We start from the raw sequence: 18,721 nt of genomic DNA, 5'->3' as shown, positions 1-18,721 counted from the left end.
CTGGTTGCATTTAGTTACATTTAGTAATATTTTGAAGTAACACTACTCTTACTTGACTAAAGTTTCTGACTACTCTACCCAGCCTGAGCTACTTCACTGAAGGACAAGCAAACACATTTTAACCAAAAATGCACCAGACGATACTTTTGCGTCTGGTAAGACCTCTGGTTTGTAAGCAAACTACATTATTCTAATAAAATTTTTCTATCTGCTGAAACTGTTGAGTCATTAGGAGGTCAAGTGAATATACAGTAAACAGTGGACATTGTCACTCAAAGTACTTTGCACTGTTCTAACACCAACTGTAGGTATTGACTTTAAAGGTTTTACGCTGTGGAAAATTCAGATTTGGAAATTAATATTTATTCAGCTCAAATGTCTTATTTTGTAATATTATTTGCAAATTTAAAAAAAATAATTTTATTATTCTGTGTATCAGAACCTGCACACAATTTCATATTTTGTCTGTATGATACAGCAGTACTTTTTACTAAATATTTTTTTTTCCATTCTCATTTGATTGATTTGCTTGTTGTTGTTTTTTTTTAGATGACTATTACCACAAGTGGCAAATTACAGGTAGGGTGGGTTTGTTAGAGAGTGCTTTTAATTTCATGGGTAGGGTGTTTATTAGACCTCCAGTTATTCTCAGGATATTTTAAAGCATATTCTCAGCTGTCTGGTATTCTCTTTCCCTCTTTTGAGAACACATTTCTTGATGACAGAAATTAAAATAAATCTAACTGCAATAAGATACAAGCCATAATTTTTTTTATTAAATGTTGACATACTGTATGTCTTTTAATATCTGATCTTCATAAGGGTCACAACCACTTGGCTCAATACCTGACGGGATTTAGTTCTCAGTTTCTAAATACCACCCCACTCATCAGGGCACCTGGCCTTTACACTTTAGGTCATTTTGACAGCATTCTGATGTTGTTCCTGGTTTGTCTTTGCTTAGGCCACGCAGACGGTAATGTCTGTGTGGATAAGGGTCAGCTATGTGTGCACACAGTACAGTCTGGTGAAATCCCAATCTAATTAAAGACAAATCAATCCCACGGCTGTCTCTGCTTAGCTGCAGCACTTGGAAATCTCTGTGTCAACAGCCTGGGATCCTACAGTTCTAACTATTAAAGCGCACATGTTAACTTTGACATTAGCATTGAATGGGAAACGCATTAGACATCTGCAAACAAAGACCAAAAACAAGAGGATGGAGAACGGTGAATTCTCTGTGGTAAATTAGCTCCCACAGAGTTATTATTGTAATCAGAGGTTTGGAGGCTTATGAACGGCAGTGAAACTCCCATTGCGTGAGACACTACCAGACACTGTCCAACAGCGTGGGCTGCATACCTTCTGCAGCATAATCACTATCATTTACCGGAGCAACGCCCTTCTCTGTTTATTGAAATATTAATCTGGGATAAACAAAGCTTTCAACAAAACAAATTAACACTCACAAAGAGGTGCTGTTCTAATGCAGTCTATCGAGATAGATATTAAAATGCAGATGAGTTTAACAGGAAAAGAAGCGGCGCCACAAGAATTAACGTAAGCAGACCCAAGGTGATACAAATTCCTATTTTCCTTTGAGGGGATAGTTGGGGGTCATCAGTGCAGTGTTTCTCTGCTGAGATCAGCATCAAATACAGCAAATGAAAGATGGTTATAATGAGAAAAAGAGGGATTAAGGTAATGATGGCAATCATTTGTTTCCAATTACTACTACAGCTGTGGAATAACTTGTTCTTGCTCCAGTCCTGCATTCAAAAAATACATTCAGTGGTCTTCATTGCTGTGCCACAGGATCTCCACTTCAGCAGTCCATCACCATGGCAAACCAGACCACAAGAGCAGATCTAATTTTTAAAACCTGTAATCACTGAGAGTTCACAAGTTCAGTTGCATATCCAGGTCATGTTTAATCAAAAGAGTACCGCAGACATTCCCCCTACAGCTCAAGTGATGATACCAGTGGCTCCTTTTTTAGCTTCATTTTCCTCCACAGCCAGTACAATGGTACTTAGGTGAGTAATTAGAATAACCTGAAGAAATAGTAGCAAATCCTTGTAATCCCTTGTCTTTATCTGTCTTTAACCCTCTCTCTCTTTCAGCCCCAGGAGCTGCAGCTAAAAGCTGTCCTTTGGGTTCTCTTTAGAAGTGGGACACTAAGGTCCCAGCCAAATGTCACACTGTGGTAGACGCGTCTGTCTTCTCTTCAAATTGTGTCATCGCACCACATGCTCTTTTTTTTAACTTGCTGCAGGTTTAAAAGGATATAGTTTAAAAAAAGAACATAGCGATTAAGTCAGTAGAAACAGAAAATCCAAAACATACACTTCTGGAAAAAAAAAACATAAAAGAAGGCAGACATTTTTAAAAGGTCAAATGGGTTTTAACGATTGACAGGAACCCTTTGAAGCATTTATCATTTGATGGCTAATTTTGCTTCACATCAGGTGGCATATTAGAAATATTCCTCCCAATCAGTCAATCTGGTTTGTCATTTTCATCTTCTAGCGGTACCTCCTGTCTCTCTAGGCACTCTGACTCTTCCCGTCCTCCTCCTCACTCATGACCACAACTGTAAGAACAATATCCGTCTGAGGAGGAGGAGTAATGGCAACTTTCACAGATGAGTATCTCGCCTTGTGTGATTTGCATTCAATTCTTGTCACGGATAAGAAAAGCCTGTTGAAGTTGTGTGCACGATACAGTCTCACACTTAGAAAAAAAAAAAAAAATCTGACACAGCACATTCACACTTACATGCACACACACACATGCTCACTGGAAAATAATGAGTTGTCACATAAGGCTCTGGAGTAATGTTGAAACTATCTTTAAGAAACAGCAAAATGCAATATTCTCTGACAGCAAAACAAATGTCATTATTTTACATGCTAAAACCCATGTTAAAAGTATTTCATCTGGTTAAATTTTCCAAATAATACAAGAGCCAAACTGAATCACTTAATGGATGCAGTTGGTCACCACACAACGCTTCAATGTGCTGGTGAGGCACAGAATGACATCTGACAACATCTATCTCGCTTGCCCCACAGCACTATCTCCCCACTGCTTTTGGAAATTCAGCCTATAAAATGTCGAAGGTTAAAAATTAACATGTGATGGATTTTAATCACATAAAAAAATTGTGCCAGTACATTTTTTGTTTGATTTGTTTCCCTTTTAGATATGAAAAATAAAAAATAAAAATCTTCATCACATCCTAATCACTCTCGCTTTTTTGTCTGATTTTCTCTCTCCATTGAATAGATAAGGAATTTCATGGAAAAAAAAAAAAGAAAAAAGGAAAGAGTGAGAGATTACGGTCCGGGGGAGAGAGATAGATAGAGTGTTTCATCCAGGTCACAAAGCATTTTATTCTTTTCCTTCAACAATTTGTTGTAGTACAAGAAGTAATTTTCATAGTATTTATTATTTTTGTTGCTTTTGATCATCTGGTGTTTGTATTTACATAATAGGAATAAAGTATTCATGTGTGGTTTTCTATGTACATGGTTATACCAACTGTCGCTCAGTGTGTCTGTGACGTCTGCAGTCCTGTTTGCCACAAGAACACACAGATAGTCCGTTTCACTCTAGGCTCTAACAGCAAAGTACAAGGGAAGTGGGGCAGCAATGTGCACTTGCAGCCCCGGGATTTAGAAACTGAATACTCTCTTTAAACAACAACAAGGCAGTCATTTAACGTTTCAAAGGCCTAAAGCAAACGAACACAGAGAACAGCGGAGAGCGTCGCCCAGTCTTATGGGTGTAGGCTCTCCAGCTCTGGATGGGTGATACAGCACCTCCTCAGTCTCTGTCTCCACCTGTACTCCACTTCTGTACACTTGTGATTCACAGCGAGACTAAATGAAGGCAACTACACTGAATCAGCTCCCACTGGCTGCTTGGAACAAAAGCTTTTGCTCCCTTTTACTTAAATGGAGTATTGTCTTTGCTTTTTTTTTTTTTTTTGATGTTCAGAAACAAGCACTTCAGGATGCGTGAGTGTGTGTGTGACAGAGAGAGAGAGAAAGAGAACAAGTGTGTGTGTGTGTGTGCGTGTGTGTGTGTGTATTTGCCTTGTAAATATTCTAGTTTCTGTTCTGGCTCAATAAAAGATATTTTTGGCAACGATGAAGAGCTTTCTGTGAGACATTTTAGGTAATAATAGTGTACAATATTCCCTGTCTGCACAGCTAACTACCCCTATCAAATGATGACTTAAACAAAAGATCTAAAGATGGTAAGAAAAGGAAATGAGACAAAATATAAAACAATATCCTCATCTACTGAGGCAGGTCTGAACACATAAATTTCTTTTAACAAAGTTTGAAAGTTCTGAAATATCCAAAGGTAAAGGGGGGAGTGGATTGGTACATTCAGAGTGCTGGACTTGGCCTTAGGGTACCAAAAACTGGGGTCGCACAGAGGTATCAAAAGCTCTGATGAAAAACACCCATCACTCATATCCAGACGATGGGGGAGAGTTGACGATAAAGGCTGCATCAGCAGAGTCAGCTTTGACTCCCCCAGAAGCTCAGTCAGTTTTCTCATATGTAAGTTAAATAAAAGTCAAGAGAAATAAAGGCAACCAAATAAGCAGAGAGTGGAGACACATGAGAAAGAGACCGCTCAAAGGAGGCTTTGGCCGTTACGACAGTTTCCAACAGCCTCCTTGAGACTCCAGTCACAGGCTGGTGACCAGTTGCATCTGTCCGTCTCCCTCAGTGTGGGCGGGCTCCTGAGCCTGGAGTCCCTCCCCGCTGGGTCTTTGAGGTGGGGCCTGATAGAAGGTCTGCATGGGGGCCCCACGAGAACCGAGAGCAGGCCTCCCAGAGCTGTAGTACAGCTCTTCAGGTGGCTGAGCTGAACGCGGCACGACCTCCAGCGGCTCAGGACTGCTGTCGGGGTAGGGAGAGTCCTGCAGGTTGGTAATGCTGGTGTACAGGGAGTCGTGGGCAGGTGAGTCTGGCGCTCGATTGTCTCCCTGCTCACCACCACTCTGACCACTGTTGCCGAGGCTCTCTGTAAGGTCAGCAGTGTAGCTCTCTGACTCCTCTGGATCGCTCTGGTAGAGGACCGACTGGGCGCGCTGCAACAGCAGGGGTTCTTCCAGAGCTTTATAAAGCAGCTCTACATCCTGAGGTGTTCTTTGCCGTCCGTCACTCAGAAACTCATCGTCCTCATCCATGCTGATGGAAGGCTCTTGTCCGCCTGCAGTTGTTCCCCGACCCACTCCGCAGTGAGGATGTCCCCTAACTAGACTGGCATATGTTCTGTCCCCTGCGTCAGTTCCACCTCCTGCAGGTCCTCCGCCTACACCGCCTCGCAGGTTGTTATGGACAAGCTCAGAGATGATCATTTTCTCAAAGGCTGCGGCATCAGAGAGGTTTCGCCGGGTGCCTCCGCCTCCCAGGGTTTCTGAACTACGAGGGTTGAAAATGGGTGGAGGAGTGTCTCCGCCATTAAGAAAGTCACAGCTGCCGCCACCTCCACCCGCTGGCCCACTTCGCATGGAGTAGCTGTTGTTGAAGTTACCATTTAGCGGAAGGGTCTCCATTCCACAAGGGTCACGGGGCTTAGAAAGTGTACTCTCTGCATCCAAAACAGGCAAACAGATTTAGCATTATTTTTTTATGGTGACATTTCAGATAAATACTTAAAAAAACAAAATCAGGGAAATATTAATTATACTTACTTGGGTCACGGAAAGTTCCTACACATCCCAAAGAAAAGCATGTGGAGCGAACAGACAAAATGAGTGAGAATCTCTTGGATAAAACAAAAAGAGCCATTTTAAATCTAAGAGAAGTGAAACAACTGATGGCATGAATGCACTACAGTCTGTTTACATCTTTGTCTGAATATTCCCAACTTTGAACAAATATAACAACACCTTCTGTGTCGCTTTCACATATTTCTGTTAGGATAAGTTGGAGAAGACACACACAAGGTATTAAATTTGCCTATATCCCTCTGTAAACATGCCTCATAACCACGATGCTTAAATTTTCATGGTTTACTGTTACCTATTCTAGCACATTTCAAGCTTAAAAGAAGGCAGATCCCTAATTTTCAGTGTTTACTTCAAAGAATAAAACATTAAGCTCAACGACTTTTCCTGACTTTGCTTAGGGCTGTGTTTGAACAGTCTTCTGCATATTTAGACTTTAGACACCCACCACTTGCTTTGTGCTGAAAAGAGCCTTGAATAAAACAATAACAAAACAACCATTTCCAACTTTTTTAAGTGACTAAGTTCTTCAGCACATAAGAAATTATCTTTGGCTCCCAAACCTCCTCAATTTCTACAGGAGAAGCATGCAATGCTAGAGCTGACAGACTGGAGAGAAGACAGGCAGGAAAAGCATTGTAACACACTATAACAAAATGCTTCTTGCTAACTCTAACCAACAGTTTCACACACACATTCAAGGCCTTTATTTAAGTTAGATTAAATGGGGAGGTGAAGTTCAGGGTTAGCCTGGAACTGTAGCGACTGTGCCGTGAATTTTTTCATACCAGAAAAGTATGTTGTGCATTTCCAATCTGTCCAGTTTGCCCTGTAGTTCCTAAGTAACAACAGGGCAAACAGTAAGTGGATTTTACTTGTTCCTAAGTAAAATCCACTGCAATCAATTGCCTTCAGCTTCAACTAAGTGAAATAGTAACAGTTAAATAATAACCTTCGGTAAGCTATTCATCGTCTGGTCGACATGAACAATATACACATTTTAGGGGGATTTACAGAGTAAAATTACTAACAGGGTTATTAGAAACCTTTTTTAAAATAGAAAAAAATATGAGAACCTCCTGGAAATACTGCAAAAATATGATTTAATATAACAAATTTTGAGCTGTTAAGAGCTATGTTATTTTTTCCAAAATATCATATTAGCTTTTTGATCTCAGGAACAACAACATCTATAACTCTTGTAGCTACTTTTTATCAGAATACATCCAAGCACCGAGTTGGGTTCTGGTAACCTTGAACCCACCAATTCCTACATCTTTGAAAATTGTTAGTAAAATATACAGTGGTACATAATTTACCTGAGTTTTTAAATTTTTTTTTTGAAGTGGCAATTATTTCATGAACTATACCCCACAAAGAAAAAAACTATGATTTCTTCACAGCAAAGGAAAAGCCACAGTTGGCTGGAAAGTATAAAGTGTGTTCATACTTAAATTTTAATGGCGTAGTTTGACTTTAATCAACGGTCTTCTTTGGTGGCGGCGTGGGTAATTAAACATTCTAATGAAGTGCTCACTACATTCCCTACTACTCTTTTTCAGAAAATGACTTGGCTGCTAGGCCTGTGGCTATCAGGCTTGATACATTGTACAGAGAGGTCCTAAAATATTTAACAGGAGCTCCTCCTCAAACTTTCACATTAAACCACCAGGAGTGATGCACAGCGGTTGCAAACTAAGTCATGAACCAGCAGCACCAAGTCAAAGTTTTCATTTAATATTGTAAATATCTGCACATTTGACTAAATCTGTGACTAAAGGCATCCAAAAAGAGGAGAGCAGTTCCCATGATGAACACACATATGACTGACCGTCATCCAGATGGACCCCCCCTCCCCCTACAGTGATGATTTGATCCCTTTCTATGGACACCGTGATTCGAGCCAACTATTTTTGCTGCTCGGGAACAGGAAAACCTTCCTAAAAAAAGCTGGCAGTCACAGCTGTAGCTAAACTTCTAATCAATTTGTGGCTGTTCTCGTGAAGATTCTAGATCTGACCAGATGGCTGGTTAGGCTGTAGGCACTGTTTGGCTCTGTTCTGCTCAGCCTAGTGAATCCGTCTGACAGCTACATAGTCTGGGGAAAGGAAAAACCCACACACACATACAAGGGGAAGGCTCCCACACACACACATATAAACCCTCAACAGCAGCGAGTGTGCATCTACTACGTCAAACTACTGACAGCAAGAACGACGGCGAGTTGAGCTCATATTGTGCTGTCAAGATTGTCCACACAGACTGAGGTGTTCATGAGGAGCTAACCTGTGGAGTTGAAGACTCCAGGTGAGGGGGGGGTGAAGCTTTCAGCCAGCAGAGTGTTGTAGGGTGATGTACCAGAGCGGGTCTGTAACACCGGGTTTGTCAGAAGGTGGTTGCCCATGGTCGCTGCAAAGCGCAAACATTTGAAAAAATGAGCATAACCATAAACATCACTGTAAATTTACCCTAAATGCATGCACACAGAAACAGAGCACCCAGTAGGTGTGCCACTGAAATTCAGACTCTAATAGCATCTGAAATCAGAAGAATAGTTACTATTTATTCAGATGGGGTTATTTTCTCATGCCATTTCTTTATAGAGTAAAACATTTCGCAGTATTCCCTTCAGTTTTTTCGTCTGCTGATTGTAACCTTTGAGCAAAAAGGAAAAGGAAAGAAAAAAAAATTGAGAGGAAGGGCACTGTTTGGGGGATTGTTTTTCTTTTCTTCCTCTTCCACCTTTGGTTCATGACGATGTAGTCAGATGGGGGGAGAACAGTAATGCATGCCATTATGTAGGCTACGGGTGCAGTCATGGAAACACAGTTAATTTCACAGTGAAATGTGAATGCCACTACAAGACAAATATAATTCAAAGAAATGGCACACTGAGACTGTTGTATAATGCCCATGTATGGCTCCAGCCTGAGGCAACTCGAACAGAAATGCCATGAAATTAAAAATAGGACAGCATGACGGAGAGTCGTCCAAGGCAAAGTGCAACCTTCAGGTCCCCTGCCTACCGTTCATCACAAAGCGAGGAAAAAGGGGATTCTAAAAAAGCAGTAAAAAAAAATGCACTCACACACAGCTATTTATTTGTCATTTCCCCTCCTGCTACACTTCCTCTGTCCATCTTTCTGGCAGGCTGCACAAGCCTGTCTCCTGTTCATTCTCTGGCTTGCGTTGCTGCGATAAATCCACCAACTTTTTCTCAGTTCCTCTCGCCAGGATTTTTTCAAGCATCACCAAATTAGTCGGGATTAGCTGTCTGTGCGTACCTCCTTATGGGAATATCTTGTAGAGAATTAAAGAAAGTAGCTCAAAGTGTAAAGAAAAGTAGGGCAAGGGGAAGCATGGGATGCTCTCAGTCTGTGTATAATACGTTGTTTTTTTCTGGACAGATTACTATTGTCAGGAAGAGACTCTGGTTCATACGGAAGTGCACAGAAGAAATCAAAGAGATCTTAGATGGCAGCGATAACACATCTCTCCTCCAGACTCAGCCCTGTAATTATTTCTCCATGATACAGTCTTACACTATGCATGTCTCCCCAGATGCCTTCCTCTTTAACTTTCTGCCAAACTTCTCTCAGCCGCACGGAAAATAAAGGCTTCACAGCTCATTTGTTTGTGTTTGACAGCACATCATGAAGTGATCCACATAGTACGTCTCCTCCAGGTCTGGTGATTGCTCTATTGCGACAAAAAAAAACTCTCCAGAAACCAACAAACCGAGCCACACAAAGACACAGACTGACATAGACACCTCTCATCTATCTATCTCGCTCGCAACACACCTCGTCCTCACCCCCTGCCTTGCTCCTGTCTCTCTCCTCAATTAGAATAATTACCCCCTGTTCGCTCACACGCTAATCAGTTCATTAAAAACAAAATGGATGAAATTAGCATAGAGAGTGATGGCTGATTTAGCAACTGCCTCAGTGTCATGATCAACACCGACCCTCCCCACCTTAAAAAACGAGTCTGGAACCTGAGCCAACCTAGATCATCTTGGTGCCACTGATTGCAGCTGCAGTGACGCCGCCATTTGCAAAAGGCTGCGATAATCAGCGATGCCAGCGTTTTATATGTCTTTGTTATGCCGGGCTGAAAAATTCTCTCAACTTTAGTTAGGAGGACTTTATAGGAAACTAATTTAGTCAACTTGAAGAAAGAAGACTATTGGAAGCAGGTTTCAAAGTGTTTCTGGTACCAGTAAGAGCTTTATTTAGTAGGTTAGAGATGCTATTGACTTCAAAATTGGATTACTTTGTAGATTACTTACTCAGGTAAGCTGTGGCATCAAAATGATTCCAACTTTGGATACTAAGGGGTCTAAAGTTGTTTTTAAAAGTACCATCCATACCATGGAGTACGGTTAGCATTACTCCAAATGTTGAAAGTGAAACTCATCTACCTAATTTGTTGTTTCCAATTTTTTGCTCTCCACTCACATTGAACTTGTATGAATTACAGCCTTTTCTTAACTAAATCAAAAAAGAGGTTGTACATGACAATCACAGCAAATCAGCAGTTTCTGAAAATCTCAGAGCAGCCTGTTGGACAACTACGATCCAATCATGTCATGTGCAATGTCACTTAAATCACTTATCTTCTCCATTCTGACATCTCAATATATATGTTGCCACTCCTGTGGCAACATCTCAATAAATTTAGCCTTCTGAATTTAAAAGGCTAACTTTATTGAGATGTTGTCACATGAGTGGCTGGTTCAATATTTGTTTTGAACAATTAAACAAGTGAGTGAAAAATAGTCTGCTGCTGAAGACCAACTATATGTAGGTTCACCCAGATCTGTTTTTAGCACTAGTGGCCTTTATTCACTTATAGTTTGACAGGAAGAGCAGAAGACGTGGAAGAACATGCAGTAAATGGCCCGGGGCCGGGAATCAAACCTGGGATAGCTGCGTTGAGGACTGTAGCCTCTGTGTATGCTGCACTTGTTTTACCACTGAACCATCTGATACTCTCACCTAAATCCGTTTTGACACAACATCGTGCATTTCAGTTTGTATCAATTAAAAGTCAGTTTAAAGATGAATTTGTTTGTTTCGAGATGCAACTCTTTTCAGTGCTGCCATCATATCAGTGTCAGAGGAATTTGTGTTTATACAACCCTAAAAGGAATAAAGAGGACAGAAGTCAACCGCTTCACTATGCCTCTTAAATCAACTGCAAAGAAAATACATTTAAAGAGAGGCAATGTTCAACGATTTTTTTATGTTGTAATCTTGTTGCATTTTGGTGAGAGTATGTCAAAGCCATTCCAACGTTGCCTCAGGAAACAAGATAAACAGGTAAAAAAGCAACATAAAAAGCCTCCTTCCAGAGCAGAAAGAAGCCAAGCTCCATATATTTCAGCTGTTGCTTCGGGACATTACTGACTTGCAGTAGCTGTGAGCATCACCTAACTGAAACACAGCAGGTTGCGAAACTTACCACCCAAAGAGGAAGTCTTTGACCATCTGTTTAAACTTTTGCTGCTAATAATCACTATTTGCAAATTGCATCACTAAATAACCTTATAGCTACACTAGAAAAGCATGAGCACACATTTCATCATCCTGCATACAGGAGTGTGAACACATTTACAGTGAATTACAATATTCTTTCCTCTGCTGTGTCCACTCTTGGTCAGTTCTGCATTTGTGTTTGTAAGTATTTAAGTGTGAATAATTCAAAGGAAGTGAAAGAGCGAGGGTCTCACCACGGTTGAGCGTCGGAGTGCTGTTGATATCTCCTGCCATGAATGAGGATTCTGTCTGCTTTCGAACCGTGTCGTTCCACATCCTACGGATTCGACTCTGGGGGCAAAGCAGAATGCAGTGAGTGGCAGATGACACACATTTGTCCCATTTACATGATGCAGGCCATAAAGCAAAGGTTAATAGGCCAAATTAAATTACAGTGGTGGCCAGTCCTAATGGCGTACCGTCAGTCTTCTGTCATTGTTTAGAAAATGGCAATATTCCCTTGAATAAATAAAATAAAACTGAAGTAATTATTTTTTGGACCTAAAGAGGAATGTTCAATGGTCAGCACTCAGCTAGAAACTACAGAAAAGGCCCAAAATGTAGGTGTAGTGATGGACCCAACTTTGAACCTGGAAAGACACATAAAGACAATTACAAAGTCGGCCTTCTATCACCTGAATAACATTTCTAGAATTAAAGGGTTCATATCCCAGCAGATCTTGAGAAACTCATCCATGTGTTTATCTTTAATCACATTGATTACTGCAACCAACTCCATAAAAAGCCCATCAGAAAGCCTCAGCTGATCCAGAATGCTGCTGCTTGTGCTCTCATGAAAACTACAAAAATGGAGAGCCAGTTCACCCCAGTTCTAAGGTTTTTACACTGACTTGCTGTAGCTCAGAGAATAGACCTTAAAATGCTTTCTTGTTTTATAAACCAACTTTGGCTTGGCACCAAAACACACTAAAGACTTTTTGTTCTTGTAGCAACCTTCCAGATCACTCAGGTTTTCTAGTTCTGGTTTCCAAATAATTGTTTCTTTTTTCATTCAAACCAACTTGGCCCTGTGTAAAAGAATAATCACTGTTTTTGTTAAATCATGAATTGCCTATTATAACTAAAGATTTTTGTGCTTCCACACACAGGCCTGGTTACTTTCTGACCTGTATAATCAAGAAATCACATTAACAGAACCTTTCTGACAGACTCATTGCCAGCTATTGTAAATGCTTGCTGCCAGGGGTGGCAGAACCAGTTATTAAGTTTAGGGGGCAATTACATTTTCACATAGGGCTGGACTGGTTCGGCTTTTTTTTCCCTTAAGAAATTAAATCATTATTTAAGAACTGAGGTTTGTGTTTACACAGATTATTTTTGTGTAATATTAAACACTCTGATGATTAGTTAAATTTAAATCCGTAAGGTATGGTCCGAATATGTATCCAGAGGACACATTGTATATACAGTATGCTGTAGCTAGATTTTTGTAAATCAGTGTAAGCTGATCAGATGTAATCAAATCCAGGAGGCTTCGTGTGATCTACAAAGAACAATAGACAAGCATGTCAGACAAAAGAGATTCGGGCTTGGAGTAAAGAGGCGTGCAACTTTGCCACATTATCATGGTGGGTTAATGAGCTCTCGATGCGCAAGATGTGATTGCAGTAGCTGATACAATTGTTGCATGTTATTACATTTTGGAAACGCTTGTTTGTTGATTGTAAAGAATACTCGGCCATGTTTGTTTGTGTCTCATGCGTCTCTCCAAAGATCACAGCATGAACAGGATTTCAGCAACTCCTCTGTGATGGTTTCTGCATCTATATAAATACATGAGCTTCTAAAGATATCTTTAAATGAGTCATCTCTGATGTACAGCACTGATCTGCCAACACTTTCCTGAAAGGCAACAGTGAAACTTTCAAAACAAACTGTGAACATGCAAGCGGATCAAATAGGATTGTTTATTTGGAATGATGCAAATGGTGATGTAACACTCTTTATTCCCCTGTCCTACAGAACAAATGTATTACCGCGGTGTCATTTTAAATTTATATATCTTAATATATAAATTACTGGAAAAAGTAAGTTATTCACCAGAAAACAATCTGTGAATCACAGGTATTGGTAAATAATCTAACCTCTGCACATACAACACTTTATGTTTCCAAATCGTACATAACGGAGCTCTTTGTAGCATTATTCTTAAATAATGCTAAAATTATTTAGCATTATTTATTTAGCAATGACTCTATTGAATAAAATTTTTATCTTTTTTTTAAAAATAAAAAGATTTTTATTCAAATTACTCTAATGAATAAAATAGTCATTTAAATAAAAATCTTTTTATCTTTATACTCCACAGAAAAAAAAACAAATAGATGTAAAGTCATTTTGCGGCAAAGACAGATTTCCTTCACATTTCCTCAATGAGAAACACAATTCGATTATCCAAAAGGTGTGTAAAGACGTGTGTCGGGGTGGTTTTGTGAGTGAGTCTGTCTGGTCTGCACCTGTCTGTGGGCAGCTGCATGGCGAGCTTGGCTGCCGCTGTAGTAGCGGTTGTTGGCGCGCAGGCCGGAGTTCTTCAGGGAGCCGTGGGAGCTGTTGGTGGAGGAGCGGCTGCAACAGTAGGAGTGACGCAGACATTTACTGTACTCCTTATGAACCTGTAAGAAGGAATAAAAACAACACCAGCAAGGTGAGCGAGTTGAAGGAATGATTCATAAACTGAAAAATATAGTTTCAAAAGGCTGAATGCAAGCTGGGTATTTCATTCAGCAATTTAAAAATGTACCAAATGCAATGCATCTAAGCATGCATGATGAATTTTAATTATTTATGCCACTGGATTTAAGAGTTTCTTTATATAATTATTAATTAAAGTACCCTGTTATTATCTAGGCTTTGGTTGGATGAAGTGACACCAAACTCATATACACTGTGCTTACTAAAATTATATATATATATATACCTGTATATAGCATGTTAACATTTTCATTATGTAATCAGTGTCATGATCGCTATACTACTTTGCAGAAGCAGTCAAACCCATTTAACATTTTCACTCCACAACCACACACTTTTATTTATTTTTTTATTATTTCATGTTATGACCTACAAAAAATAATTCATATTTCTTAAGTGGAAGAACCACCTTCCGATGCAAACAGCTGCAAGTCGTTTCAGGTATCTTTCTAGCAGCTTGGTATGTTTAAAAACAGACTTGTTTGTCCTTTTCTTTTTAAAACAGACTGATCATGATGCTGCCACCACTATGCTTCAACACAGGGATGGTGTGATGTTCAGTGTAAGTTTTCTATATTTCATTTTTGTTACATCAGATCAGAGCAACTGCTACAGCATGTTTGTTGTGTTCAATGGGTGGCTTGTGCATAACTGTAATTATGACAGAAACATGATTTATTTGAGGCCAGATTTATGGAGAATGTGATTAATACTTGACTTTTGACAGATTTCTTGGTGTTTATAATAATGCTTGCTAATGTTCTCCAGAGAATCAAATTACTGATGATAGGTGACTTCTGAAGGCAACTATGCTTGCACTGAATTTTATTTTGTATAATTATTACTTGAGTATCAAAGTGGAGGAGGCTAATACAAATTGGCACAATACTTTTGTATTTGTAAAATATTTAGCTAACAACCAGAATATAAAATCTTTCTTTCATTTCACATTAATGCCCTTATAAGTAGGTCTATAAAGAAACAATTCCAACAACAGCAAGATATGAACACATTTAAGAAATATGGATATTTTTACTAGACTTTAAGCGATTTGTTTTGTACCTTCTTCTGCAGGGCACAATGGAAGATGAAGATGAACATTCCCTGGAAGGCATTGAAGGTGGTGAACAGGTAGGCCATGATTACTGTGTTCTCATTAATAAAGAGGAGGCCAAAGGCCCATGTTAGCCCAAGCAAGAACAGCAGAGCAATGGCCCCAAGAGCCCACGACCTGAGAGAATTGGACAAAAACCGGAAAATAAGAGCTCATCCTAGGGTAGTGTTCAACAGAAATACTGATTCAGGTTATTTAATAACTAGAACTAACTTTATGTTATCCAGACGACTCGAATCTGGCTTGAGTGCTGAAGAATTGCGAATCATTTTATGGAGCGTGATCATGAGGAAAATGAGGTTGAGCTACAAACACATGATAAAAGAAGTTAACAAATCCTGTCCACAAATGTATTTGCATTGTGTAGTTTCCCAAAATAAAAGGATCCCTCACGAGTACTCTTGATTCGAAAAACTGAAGTGTAAAGAATAGTGTTTGACAAGCTAATACCATAATAACAAATGACACAGGTCCAATGAAGCTCCAGATGAAGTAGTTATCCACTCGCAGCCAGCATCTGGAGTGGCACAGAGGAGAGAGTTATATGTGGCTAAGCTCAGGAACAAACATACAGACACACCAAGTCATGTGCACGCATAAAAACACACACACACTGGCAGGCATGCGCACATTACATCCCTGTCTCAGCGGATTATGTTATAAAGGCTAATAATCGGGCTTCGGCTAAGTGTACTCAGAAAACCCGGTCTGTGGGGAGGCACGAGAGCCACTCACACAGCACTGCATATTACATTTCCAGCTGGGGGAATAACATAATCCTACTTCTCAATCTGCAGGTGCAAAAGGCCTGTCTTCACACGTACGCTTTCTTGGTCCCATAGCTCCTGTAGTCTATGGCTGCCGAGATGCCCACCACCAGCGCGGGGAAGCAGTAGCCGCACAGATAGTAGTACTTTTTGCGTGAGTACTCGCTCTCAAAGACCTCCACGAGCATGAGATACAGTTGCACACCCTCCAGACACATCCAGGAGAAGGCAGCCAAGAAGAAAAAATGGAGAAGGCCAGCAAAGATGGGACAGACGATCTGAGGGCAGCGATAAGGAAGAAGGACGACAGAAGAGAAGAGGAATGAAAGAAAAAAAAAATTAGGGCGAAGTAAGAGGAATCATTGAGATTAAGACATTTAACCAAGCGAAAAACAAGGAGAGGACAGAACAGGGTCACTATCAGGTACCGAACACAAAAAAGAGGGGAAAAAGGAAAAGCTGCCCCTCGGTGACTGGTACTGCGCATATCATTGAGAGGTAATTTATTACCTTGTCTAGTAAAGGTTTTATAGAGTAAATTAATGACACAATGCCTCAGCTTCAATTTCACAGTAATTCAGTGGGAAAAAAGTTTGTAAAATCACCTGAGTTGTGCTGTAAATGTCATTCTCAAGTTAATTATGCATAGAAACTAACCTGACCTTTTGACTCTGTCTAATTTACAACATATAAGCAAGTAAATTGAGTACTAAAGGAGGCTTCATAACGCCAAAAAAAATAGGACACGTGTTTAATTACCAAGGGGGGAAAAAAACAACAAAATCATGCGTAAAAATCTATAAAAAGGAGGTGGGGTAGGAGGCTCTTTGGCTGGAAAACTCACATGATATTCCGTCTTGTCGATACCGATGAGGAAAAGCAGCTCGGCGATAAAGAGGTTGATGCAGAGGTTCTTGTGGATTGTGTTGCGGTCAGTCTGCAGACCCCGCAGGAAGCAGAAAGTGGAGATGCAGATGGCCAGACACACCAGGGAGATGACGATGCCCACCCAGGTGATGACGAACAGGATCAGTTCGTGCATTCGACCCTAGCGGATTAAAAAGCGACAGAGAAAATAAACAGGTGTAAGGAGTGTTGAAAGGAAAACGGTGGGGGTGTCGGATTAGAAGCAAACAATTTCCCCATGTCACAAAAACCCCCCAGAAAAAAATAGAACGTTGTGAAGGAAGAATAGTGGGACAGAAGATAAGCAGCAGAAACAAAAGAGGGAAGGATGGAAAGAGGGGGAAGAGGCGAGAAAGAGCCAAATTGCCTTATTTAATATTTGTAAATATATGCACAGAGCTAAAATGTGAAGACAAAAGACAAGACATTCTGAAAAAAACATGACATTTAAATTCATGTGAATGTCAGCTAGAAGTACTGGGACATGAATTTGTAAGCTGTTGCCTCCCTGAATGTCAGTGTGAAAGAAGAAAAAGACAAAATTCAAAACAAAGAGCTTGTCAGCCTTGAGAAGGGAACATTATTGTGCATGTGTGTGTGAGGGTGTGTGACTGAGTGAGTGCTAATGCTCACGCGAATGAATGTCAGCATAAATTAACCCACTTCCATTTTAAATGTGTGTCTACGTGCCACGCCCTCGCTGCCTTACATCCGCCTCGTGGTGAGCCATCAGCACGGCGAAGTTGGTGAGGTGGCTGCAGGAGCACGTGGTGTGTGTGCCGTTGGTGTCCAGCAGCCTGCAGCCCTGCGACGACCACTGACCCGTCATGGAGCGCTCAGAGTAGTTCCAAAACGAGCAATTCGGAGTGTAGTAATTCTTGTTCTGCAGAAAAGATGGTCATCAAACGGTGGTCATCAAATGTGTTCATTTTTTTAGACAATCGTAACCTGAGTAAACATAAAAATATGATTTTAAATGACGGCTTTAAATAAGGGCAATTATCCAAAACAACCACCTCCAACAGTATGCAAAAAAAAAAAAAAAAACCTAATAACTGGTTTTGTCACCTGCTGGCTGCAAAGATGCTATCAAGTGTTTGTGATAACCGGTAATGAGTGTTTTACATCTCTGTGCAGGAATTTTGGCTCATTTCCCTTTGCAGGACAATTTTAATTTAGCCACAACAAAGAGTTTTAAAACATGAACTGGTGTATTTGAAGTCAATCAAAATTGACTTCAATTTTGATTGACATTTTTTTTTTCTTGAGACACTCGAATGTGAACTTCCTGGCATGGTTTTGATTATTGTTTGACTGTAGGAGAATTTTTCTTTTTATGACACATTTTGTTAGTTTGACCTCAGATGTAAAGGCATGCACTGTCTTTAAAAATTTGGCCTTGTGAGTCATCCATCCATCCATCCATCCATCCATCTTCCTCCGCTTATCCGAGGTCGGGTCGCGGGGGTAGCAGCTTCAGAAGGGAGGCCCAGACTTCCCTCTCCCCGGCCACTTCTTCCAGCTCTTCCGGGGGAATCCCGAGGCGTTCCCAGGCCAGCCGAGAGACATAGTCTCTCCAGCGTGTCCTGGGTCTTCCCCGGGGCCTCCTCCCGGTGGGACGTGCCCGGAACACCTCACCAGGGAGGCGTCCAGGAGGCATCCTGACCAGATGCCCAAGCCACCTCAACTGGCTCCTCTCGATGTGAAGGAGCAGCGGCTCTACTCTGAGTCCCTCCCGGATGACTGAGCTTCTCACCCTATCTCTAAGGGAGAGCCCAGCCACCCTACGGAGAAAACCCATTTCGGCCGCTTGTATCCGCGATCTCGTTCTTTCGGTCATGACCCAAAGCTCATGACCATAGATGAGGGTGGGAACGTAGATCGACCGGTAAATCGAGAGCTTCGTTTTTTGGCTCAGCTCTCTCTT

General features: G+C 40.7%; 1 protein-coding gene across 2 annotated transcripts in view; it reads right to left on the bottom strand.

The window, feature by feature from the left end:
- Nucleotides 1–538: 538 nt before the first annotated feature.
- Nucleotides 539–18,721, bottom strand: part of adgrl1a (adhesion G protein-coupled receptor L1a) — a 112,377-nt gene continuing 94,194 nt past the window's right edge. For both annotated transcript variants that reach the window (XM_028043157.1, XM_028043158.1), the window contains 11 exons: nucleotides 17,504–17,677; nucleotides 16,733–16,936; nucleotides 15,946–16,166; nucleotides 15,572–15,638; nucleotides 15,335–15,426; nucleotides 15,070–15,238; nucleotides 13,773–13,928; nucleotides 11,490–11,586; nucleotides 8,042–8,164; nucleotides 5,720–5,737; nucleotides 539–5,616 (listed from right to left, as the gene is read on the bottom strand). In XM_028043157.1, the coding sequence (XP_027898958.1) occupies nucleotides 4,709–5,616; nucleotides 5,720–5,737; nucleotides 8,042–8,164; nucleotides 11,490–11,586; nucleotides 13,773–13,928; nucleotides 15,070–15,238; nucleotides 15,335–15,426; nucleotides 15,572–15,638; nucleotides 15,946–16,166; nucleotides 16,733–16,936; nucleotides 17,504–17,677 (2,229 nt within the window). In that variant the 3' untranslated portion in view covers nucleotides 539–4,708. The remainder of the gene's footprint in view (nucleotides 5,617–5,719; nucleotides 5,738–8,041; nucleotides 8,165–11,489; nucleotides 11,587–13,772; nucleotides 13,929–15,069; nucleotides 15,239–15,334; nucleotides 15,427–15,571; nucleotides 15,639–15,945; nucleotides 16,167–16,732; nucleotides 16,937–17,503; nucleotides 17,678–18,721) is intronic.

This window comes from Xiphophorus couchianus, chromosome 16 (genome assembly GCF_001444195.1).
Source record: "Xiphophorus couchianus chromosome 16, X_couchianus-1.0, whole genome shotgun sequence".
Classification (NCBI taxonomy): domain Eukaryota; kingdom Metazoa; phylum Chordata; class Actinopteri; order Cyprinodontiformes; family Poeciliidae; genus Xiphophorus; species Xiphophorus couchianus.
The sequence above is the reverse complement of the archived record's forward strand: the minus strand, read 5'-3'. Positions and strand labels throughout refer to the sequence as shown.